General features: G+C 38.0%; 2 protein-coding genes across 7 annotated transcripts in view; one reads left to right on the plus strand and one right to left on the minus strand.

Moving 5' to 3' along the window:
- The window catches only part of LOC105455206 (midasin-like), a 22,469-nt gene extending 5,781 nt beyond the window's left edge, over window positions 1–16,688 (plus strand). The window contains exons 2-10 of the mRNA XM_011698335.1: window positions 1,623–1,767; window positions 1,885–2,111; window positions 2,845–3,056; window positions 3,470–4,473; window positions 7,058–8,190; window positions 8,723–13,110; window positions 13,344–15,797; window positions 16,014–16,254; window positions 16,385–16,688. Of these exons, the coding sequence (XP_011696637.1) occupies window positions 1,623–1,767; window positions 1,885–2,111; window positions 2,845–3,056; window positions 3,470–4,473; window positions 7,058–8,190; window positions 8,723–13,110; window positions 13,344–15,797; window positions 16,014–16,254; window positions 16,385–16,567 (9,987 nt within the window). The 3' untranslated portion in view covers window positions 16,568–16,688. The remainder of the gene's footprint in view (window positions 1–1,622; window positions 1,768–1,884; window positions 2,112–2,844; window positions 3,057–3,469; window positions 4,474–7,057; window positions 8,191–8,722; window positions 13,111–13,343; window positions 15,798–16,013; window positions 16,255–16,384) is intronic.
- Window positions 16,689–16,878: 190 nt separating this feature from the next.
- Window positions 16,879–24,041, minus strand: LOC105455200 (zinc finger protein 502-like). Of its 6 annotated transcripts, none has more exons than XM_011698325.1 (12): window positions 23,782–24,041; window positions 22,036–22,263; window positions 21,770–21,934; window positions 20,791–20,973; window positions 20,391–20,716; window positions 20,058–20,299; window positions 19,254–19,434; window positions 18,911–19,148; window positions 18,674–18,814; window positions 17,908–18,027; window positions 17,544–17,693; window positions 16,879–17,474 (listed from the first exon to the last, which is right to left on the minus strand). In XM_011698325.1, exons 2-12 carry the CDS (start codon window positions 22,255–22,257, stop codon window positions 17,262–17,264), a joined length of 2,181 nt encoding a protein of 726 aa, XP_011696627.1. In that variant the 5' UTR covers window positions 22,258–22,263; window positions 23,782–24,041; the 3' UTR covers window positions 16,879–17,261. The 6 variants fall into 6 exon arrangements, with proteins under 6 accessions (XP_011696627.1, XP_011696622.1, XP_011696625.1 ...); XM_011698320.1 differs by having other exon boundaries at window positions 22,036–22,266; XM_011698323.1 differs by lacking the exon at window positions 23,782–24,041 and adding an exon at window positions 23,185–23,394 and having other exon boundaries at window positions 22,036–22,266.
- Between the last annotated feature and the right edge of the window lie 860 nt (window positions 24,042–24,901).

A 24,901-nucleotide genomic window follows, 5' to 3' on the forward strand; every position in this document is an offset into this window, starting at 1 on the left:
TCTATATTGATTAAATACAAAACATATGTCGTATCGCAGTGCTTATACTAATCACTTATATCCGTTTTAGCTAATTTTTCGTACCTAAATAATTCTCGCTATAATTGCAAGATTATTTTTTTCAGTGCATGCGATTGATAGTGCGTTGACCTTTGTGTACGCCGCATAATTAAAGGTGACGTACTAAGCCGTGTTATCGTTTTAAATGTTTATTTTAAATGTTTAACTTATTGTAAAATAAAACCGTAAGAAATGTCGAATATTCCTTCATTTTAAAAATAACTTTTACAAATTAACTATTTACAAATTTTTCTCGTTCGATTTTCTCGTTGTTTCGATTTGGCGGTTCGTATGCCGCTCTTGATCCAAAATTAGAATAGGTAAATTATGCGTATGTAAATGTATAAAGCACGATGGAAAGTAGAATTCGAAAACATGTAACAATTAAAGAAACACACGTTCAGCTCATATAACATATTGTTTAATTAAACGATAATTTATTATTACGTTCTCCATCGCTTTGTTCTGATTCTGTACCAGTAAATGCGATTAAACAAAATTTATTTCGTTCACTTTGATTGAAATTATGTTTACGTAAATCAATTTATCGTTATTATTTCCTTCCCAATTTTTATCTAAGTGAAGTGAAATTGTGCGATTTATAAGAGAGACCAGGGCTCATTGGCACAGTTTTCACAATTTAGACATTCCTGTTTTTAAACAACTATTTATTATAATTAAACTATATGGCAGAATACACCTTTCTCTACATTTTCATGCCAGGGACGATTCTGTATACTGTATAATTTCTTTGTAATAAGTGAAATACAAACATGCTGCAATGTAGCCAATTTAACCCGATAATCGGGTAAGTTGACGCATACCACAGTGTGAGTTACTTAAGTGATAAACTCCATATTAAATTAATAGAAGAAAAACAGATCACAGATATGTATTTCTTAAAAAAAAGATCGCATCTTTTAGAGTTATTTTCTAATGATCAAATGGCAAAATGCTGTTTGAGAATAATAAATGTAAACTATTTCAGATATAGCTTATTTTAATACAGAAATATTAAATAAAAAACGTTTTATCCTAATTATGTTGTAATTGAATGGTTACACACCTCTTATAGTAAATTAAACTTGTAAGCTTACTTTAAATATGAGCCAACGTGCCCCATTCTTACAGACATATAATTCAAATCATTTTATTATAATAAATTATGGTTATTACTCAAAATAACATGTATAGTAACAAAAACCTTTCTTTTATCTAATAATACATCACTTAGATTTCTCTCTCCAGCTGAAGAACATTAATACGAATTTTAATACGAATTTTGAAACACTCGAAAATTTACTTACCTCCTCTCAAATCAGATTTTTGCTCTTTCTTTACTAAAATACTTGTTTGATTTAAATGCAACTTAGAGAAATGAGCTTATATTATAAAAGAGATATTTTACGATAACTTTTTCATTGTTTCTTTAATCATAAATACATAAACGGAACGCAGTGCCAACTTGTGTCAACGAGCCCCGGTCTCCCCTACATATAAATAAATTGTCTTGTTATAGTTTAATTATGATAACAATCAAGCGTCTTTTCTTATTGTTTCAGACGGACTATAATCGGCATCTTGAACAATTATTCGAGCGCGTAGCGACTTTACTTATCGAGAGTTTGCGAACGAAGATAACTATCGACAAATTGGAGCAAGTTGCCGAGCTTCATGAACGCCTGGAGCAAGTGCGACACTTATTCGGTAAGTAAAACATGATTATCGCCAGAAGAGGCTTTCTCTCCAACGACAAAGAGACCGAAGCCTGATTTTCTTTATTGAAATGAAAATCTCATCCACTCGCCATCCGTTTGCCGTCAGATGAAAACGTCGCCGGTAGAACAATGGCCGCGGAAACCAAGCTATTCTTACATAAAATCGAGGAATTGTCGAAATTGGTGTCGGCGCTGATGCTTTGGGAGCCTTCTCGCGAGTCGGAGCTGCGAGATATCGATTCGAGGTTGAGGAACTTGTCGATTTTCGTCGAGCAGGATAAATGCCTGAATGCCGGCGGAAAGTTCGAATGGGTGGATAGTGTGTTAGTGAAGGTATTCCATCAATGACACGATTTTATATATTTTCTTATCACGGGAGAGCTACATTTCCATTGCTCGAATTTATGAACTTACTCTACGGAGTACGCGCTGTATAACGGTACTGCATAAGGTATAGCTAACGTATGCGCGTGTAGGAAACATTCTGACAAAGTTGCTTTAAATTATTATTCTCCATACTTCGCAGTCCCCGAACTTAATTTAAGCAACTCCGATACGTTATTCTTTACGGGGGTTTATCATATTTTACGTAGCGCGAGCGATAAAGTTACGCCACTTCGAACTTTACTTACCTGCTACCCTTCTCAATATTTTAACCTTGACACACGATAATGTAAGTATTGCAAAAGTTTTAATAGAGTCAAAAATTGCAGTTTCTAAAACTTTTCCAACGTGCCAAAACTATTTCGTCATTTATATGCGTCCGTTTTTTTTTGCAATTCTTTTTTATTAATTAGGCATCAAGCTAAAATAAAACGTGAATATTTATCTGATTAGTCTGCAATTCGACAATATACCGAAATGTCTTAAATAAACTATATTTATTATATAAATTTTTTTTAGCGCAATTATATCTATTATGCACTCGAAATTTTGATCTATTATGCATCCGGAAAAGCTAGATACCGATATTATAGAGTCTCATTTTTCAACCAGAGCAAAACCGCTAAATGAAGATAAAACTTTATTTTATTCCGAGCAATATAATAACGGAGTCGTCTTTTAGTGCTTGCAAGACGGTACTTGGCTGCTCATCGACCAGGTTAATCTATGTAGCCCCGCTGTATTAGACAGGCTTAATGGATTGTTAGAGCCGAACGGTGTTCTCAGTATCGGCGAACGAGGCGTTGATAGCGAAGGCAATGTCGTTACTATCAAGCCGCACGAAAATTTCCGCCTATTTCTCACCATGGATCCCCGATACGGTGAAATTTCCAGGTATGATTTATCTCTCGGCTGCCGGCGAGCCAGTAATTTTATCATACGATCTTATACATATTATGATCAATCATCCGCAAAAGTTATAAAATTAAATTATCCTGCTCTGAAAATATTATATCAGTTCATAAATTCTTACGTATTCCCTATGCAAATTTATTTATCAAGATGGAATAAAAACATTGCAAAATAGCAATTTTATATTACAATATAACGTTTAAAAATTATGTGATAATAATTATAGGTACGTCGTAAAAATACATACAATTAACGTACTCTTACAATCGCAATAAAGATTTATAATTATTTTTAAAATCCGGGGCAATTATATTGTAATTATATTATTTTGTATTAATTATATCGATACAATAATTTATTGTTATCGCGCAATACAAACCGATCGACGATTTTAGGGCTATGCGTAACAGAGGAGTCGAGATTTATATGTTTGGCTCAAACGGAAACGTCGGCGAGGATCTAATTGACTTCAAATCGCTGTTGTTCAACGCCGGCATTACGAAGACCGCGCATCGCGACGCATTACTTGAGATCTACGACAGAATGACGGAGGAGATCGTCGCCGTGGATCGAGTCAGCCCGGTCGATTTGTTGCACACCGCGTTCCTGGTGAAGCAACGATCGCTGCGCGGATTCCCCGCGGGGCAATCGATCAGGCACGCGTGTGTTGACGTCTATGTAAAACCAAGACCGTCGCGAGATCCGCGATTCCGAGAACATCTGACTTACCTGATCGATGAAACTGTCGAGCGACGTGTCGCGCGCGATAATGAAGAAATCTCCGCGATCGATTTGGACGCCGCCACGTGGAGCGTGAAGAATTTGCAAGACAATTCCAGGCTCGTTATAATCAGACAGCAAGGCTTATTGCTGAGCGCCGCTGTTAAGATGTACGAATCCTCTCTGAAATCTGATTCAGGAAATAACGGAGGAAATGTTACAACGAGGTCGTTGAACGACTTCTGCGGTCTTAAAGAGGATGAAAAGTTTACGTTGGACGTTAACGTTGCCGGTGTGTTGCCGTATCTCCTCTTGAATTTCTACGAGCAATCCTCGCGAGACGACGCGCCACTCAGAAAGGAGTGGATCTCGAAGATGCTGCAAGAAAACGCGATACTTGACGATCTTGAGGCGAAGAGCGCGTTAATGGCGGAAGTAATCGCATCGTTTCGCTACGAATCTGCAAACGCGAAAAGTTCGTTACCATGGGATTTGTGGCAGCTCGTTGGAACAACGACGTCATGTGATACGAGCGACACTTGCACGAATAAATTATTGCTGTTACTATATGCGCATGGTATGATCCTGAAAGGAGATATGTCGCAAAAGAGGACGACGGAGATATTGGAGAACAAAGATGTGATATCCGTGAAGCTGTACTCCAGCGTTGTAAATGACGGTAAATATTTTAGATCAAACTATGATGAATAAACTAAGAGCCCGTTCGAAACAATCTTTTTCAATTTCGGCCGAAATACCGAAAACCGAAACTTTTATGGGAATTCAAGAAAAACCATGTGTATAGGCGTGTACAAATATATTAATATTTTATTACCAATATACTTTTTCCTTCTTTGTAAATATTCTTCATAAATATTATAATTTAATATTCTTTTATTGAAATAATTACACACATATTACCATCCTAGTATTACAATTTTATTATCACAATATAATCTGTAGTACGTTATATTACATATATGTTATTACACTAGTAGTGTCACAATTATCTTAATAATAATAAAATTTCAAAACATGAAAAGAAATCTTTTTTAAACAATTTTTTTAGAAAATCACATCTCGGTGGAAAATTAAAAGGAACATTTTACATTAAATATAAATTTTAAATAATAAATGCTTTGTATATTGCTTTATTGCACTCAAGTAATTGTAATTGAGTTGTAAATAACCTTATATTGTAACAAAAATAATAGTTTTTCAGCATTTATATAACAATACTTATAATATATTTATAATTAATATTTATAATATTTATTATTTACATGGAAATGTATGTGTAATTATTATGTTCAACAAGGTACTGTGCAAAAATTTGTCCAGCAAAACTAAATAATTGTTTATTTGCTATGCTAATCGAGAGAACTGATAATTTATTTCCCGCCTTCCATAATTGTTTATTTGAGTTAAAATATCGGTATATATCGTTATTTCGATTAAGTATGGAGTCTTTCTTGAAAAAGATTGTAAATCTTCCAGATACAATACTTTTCTTTATATCTCTCCTTTCATTTAAAAATTTATTATGAACTTTTTACGAACTCTGTTTTCGATGCTTCTTTTGAATCTTAAGAAGTTTATACCACACAATCATCATTCTTCAAACACTGATTGAGCTTGTTGATCACATAACGTATTTTTGGATAAAAAATATATTTCTTTTTTTTTTTACAAATTCGATTTCACCGGATGTTAGATAAATAGTTTTAAATCTGGGATTTTAAAGAGTCGCAGTTATTAATAGTATCGAGTTTTTAACGTAATCAAATCATTTTTTTTAAGATTGTAATAGTTTATGTTTTATTCTAAAAATAATATAATTCTTTTCGTATCTTTTGTCGTTTAATTACCATTTAATATCTTTAATGAGAAAAATAATTAAAGAAACAAGCGTCATTGCTAGATATAACTAAAGTTGTCTCATAAAAATTTGTAGCTAGCTTCCATTCCTCGTTATCAAGAATTTCTTTCACTAAAGATTGAGGATGGAGTGGCATTTTTTTGTTCAACAAGACGTTCCAATACGAGGAATGTGTTATTCCATTTGATTTCTACATCTTGTGTTAAAAAGTTGCATGGAACACCACAAATTTCTGTACATTTAGATAAATAGCTGTTTGCTCACTATGTGAGCTCACTGTTTGAAATGTTCTACAATTTTCCTGTATTTTTTATGAGAACTAGTACATTTTCTTGCAAAAAATAGCGTCTGTATTAATTATGACTGGTATGGTCCTTTTCTAAAACGCTAGCATCCAAGATCTTTCATTTTCTGACAAAGTCTCAGAATAAAATGAAACTTAACGAGTAAATTTTTGTTGGGTTGGACCATATTATCTATGCTAAAGCTGATCCACTGCTCGACAATCTAGTTATTTACTTTTACTTTGTCATATGTTGCCGACATTAAAGTTGTGCGGAAATATGTTTCTGACTTCTTTATATAATTGCTTGATTTAACTGGATCTGCAAATTTCAACTTTGTAAAAGCACTACAATAATAATACAACAATGTATCAACAATAAAAAAAATCCATTATTTATCAATGCGTTGTAAAATTTTGTGATCCGGTCCGGAATGATGTATTAGTACCACGCTCAATCAGTTTGGAGATTGTAATTTGAATACTACCCAGACAACACAAAGTCTAAAATTGAGACATAAGACATCTTTTAGATATCTCTTGTAAGGATGCCTTTAAAACGTCTATTAAATGTCTTTAAGACGTCTTATATCTCGATTTTGAACTTTGTGTTGTCTGCGTACCTACTTGTGAAGTTGATTGAAATCTTTTATGCTTCACATTAGTTTTCGTTTCCCATTTTTCTTATCTCTTTGTTCATCACACCTAACAAAAATTAATCAAACGCCGATTAAATAATTTAATTGAATTATTTCGTTTTGCTCACACATGTATATTTATATCATACTTATCGAATCATGCAAATGTTTAGCTCGATTAATATATCAATATAAAAAATATTAAACAATCTCTTTTAAATACTGCTTCCATATTGTTTCGATCGCTAATAATTAACACAGTATTTCATTTCTAAATTTCTGTTAGCAGTAAAATTAATTTTATTCAGAGTATAAAATAATTTACCTTATAAATAAAAATTTGTATTATTTTGTAAGAGTACTTGTCGATTTATTATTTATCACTTTTTAGTTGTCACTTTTCGTTTCAAGATACGATATTTTTATTGGATATTACATCAACATGTTTTTTTTTCATTTACAGGCAAACTACTTTCACAATTGAAAAACCAACCACTCATAACACATTTCGTGCAGTTCCTTGAACAAGCGAATTCTTGCATCAACACGATTTTACAAGATGTAAATGTAAATATCGAAGAGTACGTTGAACTAAGAACAGAATTGAGATGGTTCATGAGATTCGAAAGACTGGGCGAAATGACGCTTATAGATAAATCGGTAAAATCTAAGGATATTTTCACGAATTTGGATCAGATTTCTTTGTTGCTGAGAGTGCATTATAAATGGCTATTAAAGTTCCTACGCAAGCTATTCGCAATACCTAGAAAATCCGTGAGCAAGCAAACCATGAGCGAAAAACAACTGTGGGAGATTGTAGGCCGTATGAACAACCAGTTGGAATCGGTGTACGATCCTGTCAATAAGATAGCGAAGAGAATCAAGAAGCACTTGACACTTCCGCCGCCTCACTCCACGGAGATCAGCATGGAAGTGCACTCGGGGCTGACGAGGATAACGAGAGATCTCGACGTGAGGAACGAGGGAGGCAGCACCTTGAAACAAGAGCTGAAGATCATATCCGTGCAGTTGAAGGACGCGCTGGCGATGAGACAGCAAACGATCTCCTTGTGGAGCGACGTTTACGCCAGGAGGTCGATCGACGAAACGGCGTTACGGATCGTCCGTGAGGTGGAGCAATTCTGCGACGAGAGCCACATTCGTCTGCGAGTTCCCGCGGAAGTCGAGGATATTCTGAACAGAGTACGCTCTCTTCCGCAGAGGGAAATGGCGCAGTCGAACGCGGCGATACGGTTGTGGCCGATTTACGAGTACGTGTTTCTGTCGCTCGCCGGTACTCTGCAGGGAGAGATGTGTCGGGAAGTAACGATTTCCGGTGTCGTTCTGGCCGAATGTCTCGCGAGATTCGCAGATGTGGCCAGTATACCGAGCGATCTGATGGGCTTGCTCAGCGCGATGACTCAAGGAAAAGTCGAGCGAGAATCAGAATTCTTGCTGCTGCCGGAACTGTTCTGCTGCCTCGCGCAATTCGCTCAGCAATCTCACGCTTTTAAGGATACCAGCCGTCTTTTGCACTGGCGCGGTGTAACGGAGGAAGATGTAGAGAAATCAGTAACTTCCTACGCTGAATCGAAGGTTTGTGTCTTGTTCTTATAATATAAATGGCTAATAATATTTAATTTTTAGCAGTTTTAACAATCGAGACCAATTGTTATTAACAAATTGTTATTAACTAATTAATTATTAGGAAATATTGCAAATACACACAATTAAAATATACATCAATATAAAGAGTATTTACAAAAAACATTCAGCATTTATATATATGGTAGATAGTACACACTATATCAAGTAAAAAAGCCTTAGTAAACATAAGTTGAAAATTCAATCGTTTCTGAGATATAAACAATTTCGTATTTTAGTCAACATAGTTGACTTATTGCCTTCTACGTATCGCATGTAACGTGAAAAAAGGGGATAATCTTAATTGCTAAATTTTTCTTGCTTTTTGTAAACACCCTGTATAACACATATATAATCATAGATTTACTTTGCGCATGTTGAAGTTTAATTCTTTAACATTTTAACTATCTCTCGAAACTTTTTCAAAATCTTTTATTTACCTAAAAATATACTACATTAGTGATTTATTTACGTATATTTATAGATGGAATGCTACGTCGGTGGACCTGTTCTCTTGAACCTAGTACTGCAATTAATGTTGAATAAAACAGGCCGAGAGAAAGAGGAAAACATTCTTCCCGCGATCGCGCTTGGAACATATGCGGCGCAAGTGGATCAGTTGCAGCTGTTAAATGAGATTTTATGGCGCAATAGTATCTCGTTGACAAACAAGCGATGCGATTCAAGCAGTAGCGATCTGGCAACGTTAAAGTTTTACTTACACTTGTATTCGTCCACGATCAACAAAATCGAACATGACATACCAAAATTGATTGCGATCGCCATAGAAAAGCAAGGCGGAAATCGCACAGACGACCTCCAACTCAAACTCAGACTGACAGATAATTATTACAAGCCTGTGGACGAATTGCATAAGGCGTACAACGAGATAAATATAATCGACGAGGAGAATGTCCACGAAGAAGAAAGCACGCTTCTACGGGGAAAAGCGTGGATGATACTCGGTCACGTACAATTAATGCTCTTTGGAAATTTGGATCTTATCGATCCCGTACATAAGGTGGAACTGAAGCTCGAGTACCTGGAGGAGAACATCGCCGATTGCAGAAAGACGATGTACGTTACAGCGTTGCAGGATCGTATTCTGGGGATATCAGCCGCGAACGAGCACAATCCGCGATTCGCAGCCACGAGTAACTGCGAGAGACGCTTGCTGAAGGCGAGGGATGAGCTCAGCTGTCTGAGAGCGTTCAGACCGTCGTCCGTCAATTTTGCTTCGCTCAGCAAGGACAGCGCCGATTTTAGGAACAGAGTGGGATCCTACACATTAGTGAAGAAGCACGTAAACAACCTATGCACGATCGCGGACAAGATCAGACGAGATTGCGAGTCGACCGATCTGACGGTCGCGGAGACCGTTTCGCGAGAAGCGGAAATCTGGGGCTTGTCGGTGCAGCGATTCGCCGAGCAGATCAAAACGAAGTACCTGTCGGCTTACCCGGACGTGATTCTTCCATTGCTAACGGCGCTGGCTCAATTGAATCACGGCGTTTCCATACTGATCAACGAAATCCGACGACTGATGTCTCTGCGTAAAAGCGGAGTGGCCGATCTCCAGTCTTTGATATACAACTTGATCCGGTTCCCGACGATCGGCCGGCAGCAGGAAGATCTTTTGAGCCTGAGTGGTTTATGCGTTTCCAGGAACATGAGAAGTCTGATCGGCGAGAGTTTGTGCTCCACGGACACGTTCGTCAGGATGCAGGAACAATTCCGGATTTTCAAGTCGGGTTTACACGAACTGCACAATCACGTGATTCTCAACAAAGGTCTGACTAAGTCACTGTGGCGAGACATGAATGAGCTGTTACAGCAAATAGTGCTCATCTGGAAGCAGCAACAACAGGAGGAAGAGAAACGGGCCGCAGAGAAGGATAGTCTGTACAAGAATAAGAACGAGAGTCACGGCGACACGTTGACGGAGGAGGAAGAGCTAGCTCTGGAAGTCCGCAAGCTATTCCCATCGCATCGCGAAAGGGACTTTAACGATATAGACGAGTCGCAACCCTCCCTCGATCGGAGGAGTATATCGCCGATCCAATCGGACGAAGCGGAGTCGAGCTTCAGCGGTCTCGTCACCAAGGATGATATCAGAGAGATCCAGCAGATCCACTCGAATATCGTCACGTCTTTCATCACGACCAAGTGGTTATGCAACAGTCCTGCTTCGGCGAGTTCGACGAATTACATCGGGCCTCTGATTCAACGATACAACACGGTATACGGAATGCTTGACAACATACTGCCGAGTTTGAGCGAAGGACTTGCGATCGAACTGTACAACAGTTTGAACCTTCTGGTGACTTTGGGACTGCAAGCGAGCCGAGAGAAGAGCACGGATTCTACTTTGTGGGAGAACACCGACAAACCAATGAGAGCGTACGATTTCTACAAGGACTGCAATGTCGAAAAAGTGAAGCAGTGCCTGCCGTTGTGCGAGGATATCCTGAATCGTGTCGATCAGCTGTTGGAGGAGTGGCCGGAACATCCCACTCTGAGATCGATACGATGCATAATAGAAAGAATTTACACGTTCTCGATCACTTCACCTGTCTCCAGATTCCTGACAGGTTTGGAGTTGCTGCACGTAAAGATGAATCAATGGGAGGAGAACGCGCACAGCGGGGTCAGCATGATGGACCATGTGTTAAGGTTACGACAGCAGATAATATGCTGGCGGAAGCTGGAACTGTCCTGCTGGAAAGGTTGTCTCGATGCGACATACGAAACTCTCAGATCGGACACGTCTAAATGGTGGTTCTTCTTGTACGCGCTGATCGAGAATTACATTACCGAGAGATCCGACAAAGATAGCGCCCAGAAAGCGAACGATGAGCCTATCACCAGGCAAAAGTTGGTAGAATCGCTAGAACGTTTCATGAACGAATCGTCCCTCGTCGAATTCGAATCGCGCTTGGATCTCCTCTTAACATTCCACTGTCACGTGTATCACTTCGACGATAGTAACAATAAGAACGAACTCTTGGCCGTATTGTGGAACATGTACAATTACTACAAGCAATTCATAGACGACGTGAACGCAAGAATCGCCGCTTTGAAAGCGCCCATTGAGAAGAAGCTTAAAGATTTCGTTAAGATTGAGCGATGGAACGATATTAGCTACTGGGCTGTGAAGGAGACGGTAGAGAAGACGCATCGCACTCTGCATAAATTCGTAAAGGAGTTCCAGAATGCCCTGAAGCAGAATGTGTCTTCTTGCCTGACTGTTAAGTCGGGATCTTACAGTACAGAGATGAGCAAAGGCATCTGGGATGATGGGAAAAAGTACACAATAAATCCTGAAGATTTTACCGTTGCAAAATCTCCACGATCTGTAGACGTGAAAATACAGTTTGCAAGCGGATTTATCATGAGAACAGAGACGCTAACGAAGGCCAAGGACTACTGCAACGAGATAGTCCTAGTAAATTCCTACCCGAACGTACGAGAGGAACTCGAAAATTTCATCGAGGACTACACGGAGCAGAGCACGCGTCTTCGGGATATGAACGTCGACAGAAGTTTGCCGAAAAATAAGCAGAAGTCTCAGGCAAAGAGTATCTTGCAGCAGAAGAAAATGACGCTCGCCAATTACTTCAAGGCATTGACGCAAATAGGCATATCCTATCGCACTGGTGTACTGACATTGAAGAACGACGCGGACAAGGTGATCGATTTCACGGTATCACCTTTGAATCTGTCTACAATCGGCCAGTACTTTAAACTGAACAGAGCCGACCGGGGTATGCTGACGCAGTGGAAGGATTGCGAGAAGTATTACTACAAGTCTCTCATCAGATTGAACGCTCTCAACGCGATGCTCAGCACAAGCCAGACCGACCTGGGACTGCAGAACATAGAACGTTGCCGAGGATATTCCGCGCACTTGATGCTGCTGGCCCACAGACAGAAGACGTCGATCGTCCAGTCGTTCAATCGTTTCTGGTCGCTTCGCGTGCAGATTTCGAATCTGACCGAGACGCACGAGCACGATCTGAATATACTGAGGCAGAACAGAGGCCAGGACTGCGCGGAGAGCCTAAAGACGTTGCTGATTACGTTGGAAGTTGGATTCGAGCAGCTGCTGCTGTTTCTGCAATGCTGCCCCGCGGAATCGTCGACGGATCCGAACAGAGCCGCACTTACCTTGCACGCAAACGCGCTCCCTATAATTGCCGCCTCTCAAAATGACGAGATTTGGAAAAGCGCAAACGCTTTGCTGAAGGATAGCTTGAATTTGGTAAAAGCTACTGCGAAACGTTTCCACGCCTTATTCATACCATTCGAAGTTTTGTCGGTAGATCATCCTGAACGTTCCACTCATATTTCATTTTTAAGTTCGAAGCACTTTGAATTCTTGGAGCAATGCTGCGCGACGATCAAAGATTTAAGAGCGCGGTCTGAGGAATTAAAACGATTATTTGAGAGCTTGGACGTTGTGCATCCTATCTGGGAAAATATAGCGTTCTTAGAAACGAAGATGGAATGCTTCCTTACGCTCTTCGAAAAATTACGAAGATCAGCAGATACCGAAAATGGAGAGCAACTGGCCGAAAAAAATCACACTCAGAAAAATATCGAGAAATACAAGGAAACGCAGGAACATGTAATAAAGACGATATTGTTTGCAATACAGAAGAAATATAAAGACATTAAGAAAGATACGAACAAGAAACCGAATGAGGAAAATGATAACGATACGGAGGAAGAAGAAAATTTGAATATGAAACTTGTTGAATCACTCGAACAGGACATAATCGAACTAAAGCTGTCTAATATATACAATTTATTTTCCGATCTTTTACTGTCAATACGTGAATTCGATCTGCAATCAGCAAACTATTGTATCAGGTACGGATTATTATTTTATTATTTAACATTTCGAGCGGCATAAGTGATTTTAAAATGTAACACAATGTTTTTTTTTTTTTGTTGAAAAGAATATCTAATTTTTTATTAAAAAGCATATTATTTTTCCGTATTTATAAATAAAAATAATGTTAATAAAAAAAATTTTGTTAACGTGAAATAAAAGCTAAATAAATTCCGCGAAATTGATAAATGTATATTATTATTTCTTTCAGGTTGCTCCTAAAATGTTTGCCTCTGTTGGAACAATATATCTTGCTCGTTCAGTTTTATTTAAACGAGCAAGTGGCTTCTTTCCGCATCACGTGCAAGATACTGTACCTGCAGTTAAACGTATTCTTGGATTTAGCTGCAAATGGGTTCTGTGTGCCAAAGGATTTAGATCTCGAGGAAAATGAAACGGACGAGTCGGGCGAGAGGACGGAAAAAGGCGGGATGGGTTTAGCTGAAGGCGAAGGAACGAAAGACGTTTCCGATAGAATAGAATCCGAGGATCAGCTCGAGGATGCAAGGCCCGCGGATCAGGAACGGGAGAAGCAAGACGATAAGACTTGTGAGGAAGAGGAGAAGGGAATTAACATGTCCGAAAATTTCGACAGCGAGCTTCAAGATATGGAGAAAAACGACAATGACGAGGAACAAAGTGACGATGATGAAGAAAACAATTTGGATAAAGAAATGGGAGAGACTGGGGAAGGCGCTGAGCAGCTTGATAAAGAACTCTGGGGCGACGATCAGGAGGAATCCGGGGAGGAAAATCAGCAGCCGGAAGACGAGGACGAAGAGGAAGGTACGGGCGAACAAATCGGTGAGAAAGAAATGGGCGCGAAGGATGACAGAGATAAGAGAAAACAGGATGACGATGACGATACGGATGGTGATGAAAATCAACAGGAGGAAAGTAAAAAGGAGATAAATGAATTGAATGAGCCAGAGGTAGATGAGGATCAGATTAATCCTTATCACGGTAAGTTCCAGCCTCAACCGGAACCCGAACCGCTCGATTTACCGGAAGACATGAATCTGGATGAGGACGGTAAGGAGGACAACGGTGGCGAGGATGATAATCCGTTCGACATCGACGAGATGAAGAAGCCGCCGCCAGAAAAGCAAGATATAGAACTCGAGAAGGAATCTGAGGAGACTAAAGAAAATGATCCTGAGGGAGATTCTAGTGAGGACGAGGACGAGGACAACGGTAATACCGATAAGGAAGATCAGGCACAAAAAACAGAAGAACAACTCGAAACTAATAAGGAAACTGAAGAGAAAAGTGGCGAAAATGCCGAAGGCGAGAACAAAGACGAAGAGCAGAATCAGGACAAAGAAGCAGAGGAAGAAAAACTGCAGGAGAAGGCAGCACCGAGTGCAAATGATGCGAGCAAGGAAATGGATGCTGCGCAACAAATCGAAGAAACGACGGAAGGTTCGCGGGATACGGTAGCGCAACAGCCGAACGCGAAGGATCAGCAGCAGGAAGCTTCAGCCGAGAATACTCAAGAGGACAATAATGACAAAGGCACGGGTCAATCGCAATCGGCACAACAGGAGAGCGGACATTCAGGATCGTCTAAGCAGGAAACTGTTCCGGCACCGCAGAGCAACGCTATGACGAAACCAGTCGAGAAGAGGAAGAATCCGGGCGAGAGCAACGAGGATCGCAGTTTGTTGGATAGATTTGAGCCGACGCTAAAGAAACTAAAGACGATCTACACGCAGGACGAGGTGTCGAGGGATGAGAAGGAGGACGATGCAGGCAATGCTGATGGCGAAAAGGCTGAGTTGGCTCAACACATCAAGGATTCCGAGAGATTCGACGATTACACGCTCGACGCCGCGACAGAAGATCAAGTCAGACAACAAGCTTCCAACACGGATAAGGATGAGAATGAGGAAGAGAAAAAGGACGACACTGCGGACGTAGAGATGCACGAGGATAAGGAGAATGACGTAGCGGATGATAAGATAAATGAACAGAAATCCGAAAAGGTCTCTGAAATTGCAGATAACAAAAAGGATTCCGATGGTAAAGGAAACAACGTGGAAGACAGTCAGACGGAGGCAACGGTCGAATTGGAAGGGGAAACAGCGGAGACCATGAAAGTGCAGAGAGGAAACGAATCGACGTTTCATACGATGGAACGGAGTATGGAAGAGGATATGCTTGGCTCTGCTCATGTGGAAAGAAAGCGATTCGAGGTGGAAAGGATGTTGAGTGAATGGACGCAAATGCCCTCCACGGAGGAAGCTACTGCCGCATGGAATTGTCTGTGCTCGGTCACGGACGCGGCCGCTAGGGATCTGTCCGAAAAATTAAGATTGGTGTTGGAGCCTACGCAAGCCTCTAGATTGAGAGGTGATTACAAGACGGGTAAACGGATCAATATGCGAAAAATCATCCCCTATATAGCCAGCCAATTTCGCAAGGATAAGATCTGGCTCAGGCGCACGAAACCCTCGAAACGTGACTATCAGATCGTCCTGGCATTAGACGATTCCAGCAGCATGGCAGACAATCATTCCAAAGAATTGGCTTTCGAGTCCTTGTCGCTGATTAGCAAAGCTATGACGTATCTGGAGGTGGGGCAACTTAGTGTCATAAGCTTCGGGGAGCAGGTGAAGGTGTTGCATCCTTTAGGAGAAGCCTTCACGGAACAAAGTGGATCTAGGTACTTTTCTCATAAAACTCTATATTTAATTAAATATAAATTGAATATATGGTTCAAGAAATAAAATTAGATAAAATGATATTAATCTTAGTCGCTACTTTACATTCAAATTTATTAGTCGTAGCTTGACTTAATTAGAATAACCTTATTTTGTTCAATGTGAAAATTGAAAATTAGAATTTTACAGCCATTTTACAACCTTTTTTTCGTTTACAGGTTAATACAAGAAATGAGATTTGATCAAAAAAAGACGATGATTGGGCAACTAGTCGATTTTACAGTGGATATGTTCGAAAGTCAACGTGCTTCATCCGACAATGCTAAGCTGCTGGTAGTACTATCGGATGGCAGAGGGATATTTTCAGAAGGGAAAGAAAAAGTGAATTGTGCTGTCAGGAGAGCAAGACTTGTAGATATCTTCCTAGTGTTTATAATAGTCGACAATCCAATTAATAAGGTAATTCTTAATCTTATAATTAAAATGATCTTATGTTTAATAATTATCACGATAATAGTTCAGTTTATAATTTATAAATACTATTAAAAACGTATTAAAAAAATTGTTAAGAGCTTATTTATCTTTTCAGGATTCAATATTGGATATTCGTATGCCTGTGTTCGAAGGGGGAAAATTATTAGGAATTCGATCGTATATGGACAGTTTTCCATTTCCATTCTATATGATTCTTAGAGACATAAACACATTACCGGGTGTTCTAAGCGATGCTTTACGTCAATGGTTTGAAGTAGTTGGAAAAATTGATACTTAAGCTAATAAGTAATTTCAAATATTCAAACTTAAAAATTTAAATTAGTATAAGTCATAAAAGTTAAACTTCAAAGAACCAAATACATGTGTATATATATTATATATTATATATATTTATATATATATATATATATACACATACACATACACATACATGTATGCGTTTACATATGTATTCTTTAATAGCAGTACAAAATACACATATAAACATACATACATATACATATGTATATATACACACATCTATCATAATGTGATATATATCCTAAGTTCTTAGATATGTATTTAAAAAAAATTGTAATGAGAAATATGTTATTGTAATAAAGTCTTTTTAATGTCATAAAAAAATTTGATATTTAAATTAATTTTAACATGTCGCAATGAATTAACTACAGGATAATGATTAAGATGAATAATTAGACTATAATTAAATTTGTTTATCTTGTGCATTAAATCTAACTTATTTAATTTTTATATAACCGGAATAGTACATTAATCTTTATTTAAATCGATGAATTTTTTATGTAGACATTCACATCATAAGATTACAGCAGTGATTGAATAACCGAAACTAAATCACTAATGTTCTAATACGAATTGTTTCCGTATAACTGATTTATAATCAGCTATAGATTTATAATGTCAATACACAGTTTCGATCTTAGTAAATTATGCAGCGTATTAATTAAATCAATTCAAGTGCTTTGTACTAAGCTCAACCAGTTTTTGCCTTCTCCATCTCCGGAGGCTGGAAATATCTGCACTAATCGCACATTCTTCTCTTCTCCTTGCGAAGAGGATGGTATAACTATCGTCTCGCCTTCTTCATTCTCGTCATAAGTGTACACCGTTTCTACTTCATCAACTTCCGTTTTACATTCTGCATCTTCACCCTCCACAAAATTTATCTATGAAACAAAATGCAGTTTGCAATAAATTACTTTGCAGCGAACTTTCAAAAAATTCTGTTACTCTACCTGATCGTTTTCGACGACAAGATGTTCTACTTCGGTTTCTTCTGTTGGTATATTTAATACAACATCCTCTTCATTATATATATGATCCTCTCCTTGTTGTATAATCACGTGATCTTTCAGTTCGGTTACATATAATTCAGTTTCATCCAGCTAAAGCAACAATGTATATAAAGTTTCGCACGTTACGACGTACATTTCATAATATTGCACATTGTATGCAATAAAATCACCAGTTACATTTTTAAATCAAGAAAATATGCTAATATTTTTGTACATTTTCTGTTTGTAAATGCATAGGATTGTAATATATAAAAAGTTAATGTAATCAATACACATTATATTCCATATAATATAAAAAACTTACCTGTTCATTATCAACTTCTTCCATCAGCAGTTCGCCATTACTATTGGGAATAGTTATTATTTGATCGTCGTCCATTGTCAGACGCGGTTGGTTCACTACTATCGTATCATTTAAATGACCCTAAATAATGAGTAATATTTTATATAAATTTATCAAATAATACTAATAGTATATAATGATAATCTTTATATATGCTATATAATGATTCTATAAAAATCTGCTATTTTATGAAATAATGTATAACAAAAAATAGGAAAGAAAAATGAAAATTTGCTAATGTATTAAGGCGATGCTAAAAATGGCCGAACTCCACGTCGGCAATTTGTTCATATGTATGCGTGCGATATTGATGTAGTAGTAATGTGTTGATGTTTACTACTACATCAATAACGTACGCATACATACACATGCATTTTCATACAATGTTTTCTTTTATATCAAAACACCTAGGCTCAGTAAAAGCATAGTATTATTCTTTCGTGTGATCACTAGCGCGGATAAAGCTTGTTTTATACATACAATGTATAAAACTCTTATATTAAGCAAATATTGTTACGAGTCGACGCTAAAAATCGAAAACTGTTTCGAAAATGTTTTCGTTTTTCATACAAAATCGTTTCATTCCGTTATTATCTATGCTCTTAATTCTGGAAGATGATTTTTAAATTTGTAAAAGCAATACAAAAACATTGTATATTAATTATTGCGTTTCATCGATATAATAGCAACTCCAGCATAACCCCTTAAGAATTTTCTTATGCATTACCTTTTGTTGCATATGTGCGTAAAGTAATGGTTTTCTCATAAAACCCATACCGCACACCAAACATTCGTATGGTTTTTTATCGCTGTGTATAAATCTATGAGCGTTCCTATTATCTCTGCTATTAAATGCTTTGCCACAAACCTAAAATGGAGCACAGAAACGCAAATTAAAAATAAAAACATCTAAATGAAAAATAATTAGAGAAAAGTGTTCTAGCAATAATTTTAAAGCACATACCTCACACAGATATGGTTTCTCGCCTGTGTGTATACGTGTGTGCTTCTTGAAATGCTCAGGATAGACAAATGTAGCGTCACACGTATTGCATTTATATGGTCTTTCACCGGTGTGCGCCGCTTTTATATGGTAATTCAATAATCTTCTTCTTTTGAAACCTTTTCCACATTCATCACACTTGTAACGTTTATCATTATAATGCGTCGCCCGCTTATGAGATTGCAGATTCGATCTCTGGCTGCAAATAATAACGATATTAATCGTTTGCTAGCAATTAATTTAAGTATAGAGAATTGTATAACCCTCTCTCTCTCTAATCTCTATTACTCACCTAAATACTCACCTAAATGTTGCTCCACAAAACTCGCATTGATAAGGTTTCTCACCTGTATGAGTTCTCTCGTGATCACGTATTTCCGCTTTACGCGCAAACGCTTTACCACACATTCCGCATGGAAAGGGTTTATCTCCGGTATGCACTATATTATGTACCTCTAAATTGTGTGAGGAGGTAAAGGCCTTACCTTTAATTTTAAGAAAGATGATTGTTAAAAAGAACAAATACATGTTAATATAAAAGGCATAACTTCACATGGTGTCCAATGATATCTGATTAGCCAATTCAAGGATAATTCCAAGACATTCCAGGTAAGAATGGTTTTTCCAGGTCTATTAATTTTCATTACTTAATTCTTATTGATTTGCGCAATATTATATGTTTTGTATTCAAATTAAGATTCTATATGACAAATCAATTACCAAGTAAAACAAATTTAGAATATTATTTATTGTTTTACAAATTGCTTGCTTTATTGTATCTTTAAGGAAGAGCTTATACAATCATAAACTTTTCTAAAAACGATGTTATCAATGTTATCGACATACATCTAGCACACGCGCAAGAAATATTTATTTCTTTCTTTTTTTTACAATCCAATTTTTTTTAGAATAAGAGAATGACAAAAATTTAAGGTCAATCCCGAAATTCCAGGGATTTTTCAGGAATTTTCCAGGACATATTTGAAATTCCATAAAAATTCCAGGATTTAAGGACATTTAAGAATCGCTGGACACCCTGCTTCAGTTGATGTAAAAATATGTAAAAAAAAAAACATTAAATATTAATCATATGAAATATAAATCTTACCGCACTGATGGCATACATAATCCTTTATGCCATTATGCGTTCGTTCATGTTGTGTCAAATTTTGCTGGCTCAAAAACGTTTTAGTACATCGACTGCACTTGAATGGACGAGGTCGTACTTCATGTGTTTTTACGTGCGCTTTATATGTATACTTGGATGCGAAATCTTTGCCACATGTTTCGCACACGTGCGGGCGAATACCTGTGTGTGTATTCATGTGTTCTTCTAATAAATTTTTGGAACTAAATCGAAAAAATATATATGTATTAATTATCTCTCTTTACATTCATTTATATATTTTATAGTTCAATTTTAGTTTCATAAATACTGTACTTGTATCTCTTTCCACACGACTCGCAAGTCCATGATTTCACTTGCGGATAATGTATCCTTTTATGAATCCGGAACAGTCGCAGATTACCAAATATCCTATTACATATCTCGCACTGAAAGTCGCCTTCCTCCTTTGCGACGTGATCGTCAAGATGCAAGGAAAGTTCGTTTCTCTTCCTGAAATCCTGTCCGCATACATCGCAAATATATAAACGGACGTCGTGCACGTCTTTCATGTGCGCTATAATAGTTTTAGCATCTGCCGTGACTCTCTCCTCATTTGGACATAAGACACAGGTGTACGAAGATTCATCTCTAAGTACAATCTGAAAAAAATTCCATAATTCATATACTATAAATTCTTTATGTGTTGCAAGGACACGAATTCTTTCATACGTACAGTTTCCTGAGGGCGATTCGCTTTAACTTTGCTCTTCTTCAATTTCTTTTTATCATTAGGACTATCTGGATCATCTACTTCCTCGGTGAATAAAGAATCTTCTGCCTCTACAATTGGCGTTTCTTGTTCTTCCTCTTCTTGTTTAGTCTCCTCTATTATATAATCTTTATTTTCTTGCAGTTCCTAGTATTATTATACAATACAATTATACAGGATGTTTTAGGATTAAATGTCCCAATTTAAAATATTTAGGATTACTCAAATTAAGAAAAAAAAATCTTCTCTGAAGGTATGCCCGTAAACGCTTTATTTAAAAGATATTGACATTTAAAATTACAGATAAGAATGATAAAGTTATGGTATTACTAATACGAACTTATTTCCATAACGGTACTATCAATATTATAAAAATAGTACACAAACACCATATGGACATATCATATATGGCTAAATATTCATTATTCCGATCAATGAATTGTTCGTACAGAATCTGTGACTTGATTGCACGCTCTAGATTTGACGCAATTTTGTTTGAAATGTTATTAAAAAGCTACGAAAATCCGGTTAATGACGTTAATTCTTTACAAATAATTTTTCATAAAGAATTATTTAAACATATGAAATTACTGCTGCTCTGCCACTGCTGCTATGAAAGACAGATGCTTATCTGATTGTTCAAAATCATGACTTTAAACAAAATTTATAATTATATCAAAAATTTTATATTCTCTAATAATAAAGTAGCTAAAATACATAATTAATTTATTATAACCCGATAATAATTTCATAAAATTGAAAATATTTAAATGTCAATATCTCTTAAACAAAGCGTTTACGAGCATACCTCCAGAGGCAAATTTTTTCTTGTTTTGAAGTCCTAAATTCATATTTTAAGTTAGAACATTCAGTCTTGAAACACCCTGTACATATTACTCAGCTATAAAATATGTAATTAATCAAGCTGTAAATGGCATTTTACCTCTATTAAAGTGTTTTGACTTTCCGTATTGTCTGTGTAATCATGATCGTTATATTCTTCCTCATTTTGTAGTATGGCACACAACTTTTTAACTTCCTCTGTCTTTTTATAGTTGTTACATAACTCCATTCTGATTTCGGTTAATTTACTTTCAAGTTCATCCACCTAGAACCATAAGAAAATATAATTTTTGACCAATTTGCGATAATTTTTATCAAAGTAACTTTATCTCGCGAAAGATCGCCATTTTTACGTAATAGCTTTACCTCATTGAACAGCTTAAAACATTTTCTACAAATGACATGAGAATGCACGGACTCTTCACTGATATCAATTTCTAAAACAGCTGATATAACATCCACAAGTGGCTTCTCAGATACAGTACAATTAGATTCATCAAAGATGCGTATACTGTTTCTAGTGGATATTCCAATTTTACTGTTGCACACTAAGCACTGTATGGAATCTTTATCGAAGTCAGCCATCATCTTTTACTGCTATAATTGATATATATTTTATTGTTAGCGATACTAGATATGTAATTTGGAAATTTTTTTTATTTTGCCTAACAATAAAACTTTCAAATATTGAAAGAAAAAGATATTTTCTGTACTCAGAGCTTAATAAAATTATTTCGAAGCCTCTTGCTATTTCTCTAATCTATATGTATATGAACTTCTTAGAGGTCACACTGACCAACTTCATTTTTTGTAAATTTCTTAATTTTGACAGAGTATGCGATTAGATAACTTCATAAATTTTTTTTACTGTTTATCTCGTGTAAGTTTATCATGTTTATCAATTTGGCTTTTCTAAGAGGCTCATACATATAAATCTATTATGCTTAATAAACGAAATATTAACGGTCTGCTAGCAGTTTACTAGCAGTAAGATAGTTCCAAATCAAATATTTCAATAAATTCGTATTAACTGTATCTACTTAATATCTTATGTTTTGTCTGCAGAACCATTATAATTTGACAATCAGCAAAATCTGATTACTGCTATATGCTAATATATTTAAATGGTAGATTCTACTGTTTTTTTTTGCAATCTGCCATCATATTCTGAAATATAACAGACGCTATATTTCTCTATTGGCTTATTACATTTCTACTCCTAATTTTGAAGGCTGCAAAATTGTTTCAGATTTGACTGAGGGATAATTGTAATCATACATTTTTCTTTCTACAGATATCCTGACTCATCGCGATTCAACATTTATACAATTACTTGACATTTATAATCGTCGTCTCATGTTTCACATACAAAGTGAAATTCGCCGATAATTTGATGCGAGTTTATAAGCATGCAGTCGCGTTAAATCAACGACGCCGAAGCATCGGAAGCATCGAGCGTCGCCGAAGTTCGTCCTTGTCGGCGTGTCGCGCGCAAGGTATCGACATGCAAATCACCTATCCGCATTGCGACTTCGGTAAATATCACGGCCGTTGTCGGATCTCCCGTGTTCACGATGTCGAGTCGCGCGGGTAAGACTGCGAATCGAACGGAAGGTCGAACCTTCGAACGCCGCGGCCACGTAGCCGCAGGAGACGCGCGAGAGAGCGCGGCCCGTCGGTCGACACGCTCTCGAGAGCTCGTGTGCTCGTGGCCGCCGTGACGCGCGCTCGACGGCGGAAGTTCCCTCCGTGGAACACACGGCACGCGGACGTCCGTCTCTCCCGCCATTGTCCGCCGCGTCGAATGCTGCGGGATTTGCGGGAACCGTCGCGTCGCGGCGGCCGAGACTCGCAGCGCGGGAAGGAACGGTGGTCGCGCTCGCCGAGCTCGACGGGACCGCCGCGCCGTTCGAAAGAAACGCGTCCCCGAACTCCACGCGCACACAATCAGGCTCCTCCACACGCGCGCCGTACGCGAGCAAAATATTCACGATAGCCGAGAGAGACGCGCGTGCCGTCCACGGGACGCGTGATCGAGAGTGCATAACAGTGGTGTCGGGCGCGACATTGGCGAATGGCGATAACAAGACGCAAAAAGTTGCCAGCACTGACTTGAAATTTTCATTCCCCGGGTGCGGACGATTGGCAGCGGCAAGGAGAACAGCAGCCGAGCGGACACCCTGGCGATGGCGTGCACACGCGTTCGCAGTTTCGCACAAACGACGACGACGACGACGACGACGGACGGGCCGGGGTCCGGGGTTGACAGCCGTTGCGACGCCCGTGGAATCCTGAAATGGCGACGTGATCGGTGCCCGCGCGTTTTTACCGTCCCGGCGTCCGTCGAGTCGTCGGGAAAGCATCTGCGACATAAACGCGCGTACCGGGGCGAGGGGGGGGAGAACAGGCGGGCGTCACGCGCGCCATCTGGCGGCGCGTCGCCGAGTGAGTGGCTGCTATGAAATGGTTCAAATGGTATACGAAACGGCGGCGAGCGATTCAATTATCCCAATTGTAATGGATGAATTGTCCATTTTTTTCGCGCCGCCGAGACGCGATGACTTTTCTTTTTTTTGTTTTTTTTTCACAGAGCAGATAACATTCCTTCATGCTTCGATTTATCGTACTACTTATTTTTGATATGTCGGACTGCGTTTTATCGGGACCTCAAGGCGATTTTCAAAGCTCCGAATGAATTAGCGAGCGCGAATAAACTCTGGTAAATAAACTCTACTGTTATGGAGGTACCGAAATACATTTGTTAACTAGCATTTTTTCAAAACGCCTTGTGTCTTTTAGTCTTTACTTTTGCATTGCATCTCCCCGGATTCGTGTGCGATGATCAGCCACGGACTGAAGTGGACGTCTGTGCGGCCGAGTGTTCTGCTTCCGCTTTAGTATTCTACAATCGAACCTCGATAACTCGAACCTCTACAACTCGAAAATCTCTATAAAGCCCGTATCAGACTAAAGATTGAGATTGAGATTGAATTGGAATTTAACCAATTGGAAGAAAGAAAACTAATCTCAAATTTAGTGAACTTTGTTTTAATTGGTCAAATTCCATTCCAATCTTTAATCTCAATCTTTACGTCTGATATGGGCTTAAGACGAAAATTTTGTTCATCCCCTTCCGCTCCGCTGAGGAAAACCTCTATAAATCGAAATAAAACCTACCTTAACTCGAATTATTTGTCAGGCATTTAGATATATATTTTACCTCTGTAACTCG

This window comes from Wasmannia auropunctata, unplaced genomic scaffold (genome assembly GCF_000956235.1).
Source record: "Wasmannia auropunctata unplaced genomic scaffold, wasmannia.A_1.0 LD335907.1, whole genome shotgun sequence".
NCBI lineage: Eukaryota > Metazoa > Arthropoda > Insecta > Hymenoptera > Formicidae > Wasmannia > Wasmannia auropunctata.

Coding starts and splice junctions, on each gene's coding strand:
- LOC105455200 (XM_011698325.1), bottom strand. CDS start 22,257: ATGATGGCTGACTTCGATAAAGATTCCATACAGTGCTTAGTGTGCAAC. Junction 20,300..20,390: donor TCGTGTGGAAAGAGATACAA/GTACAGTATTTA, acceptor TTTTCGATTTAG/TTCCAAAAATTTATTAGAAG. Junction 19,149..19,253: donor TTTTGTGGAGCAACATTTAG/GTGAGTATTTAG, acceptor TATTATTTGCAG/CCAGAGATCGAATCTGCAAT.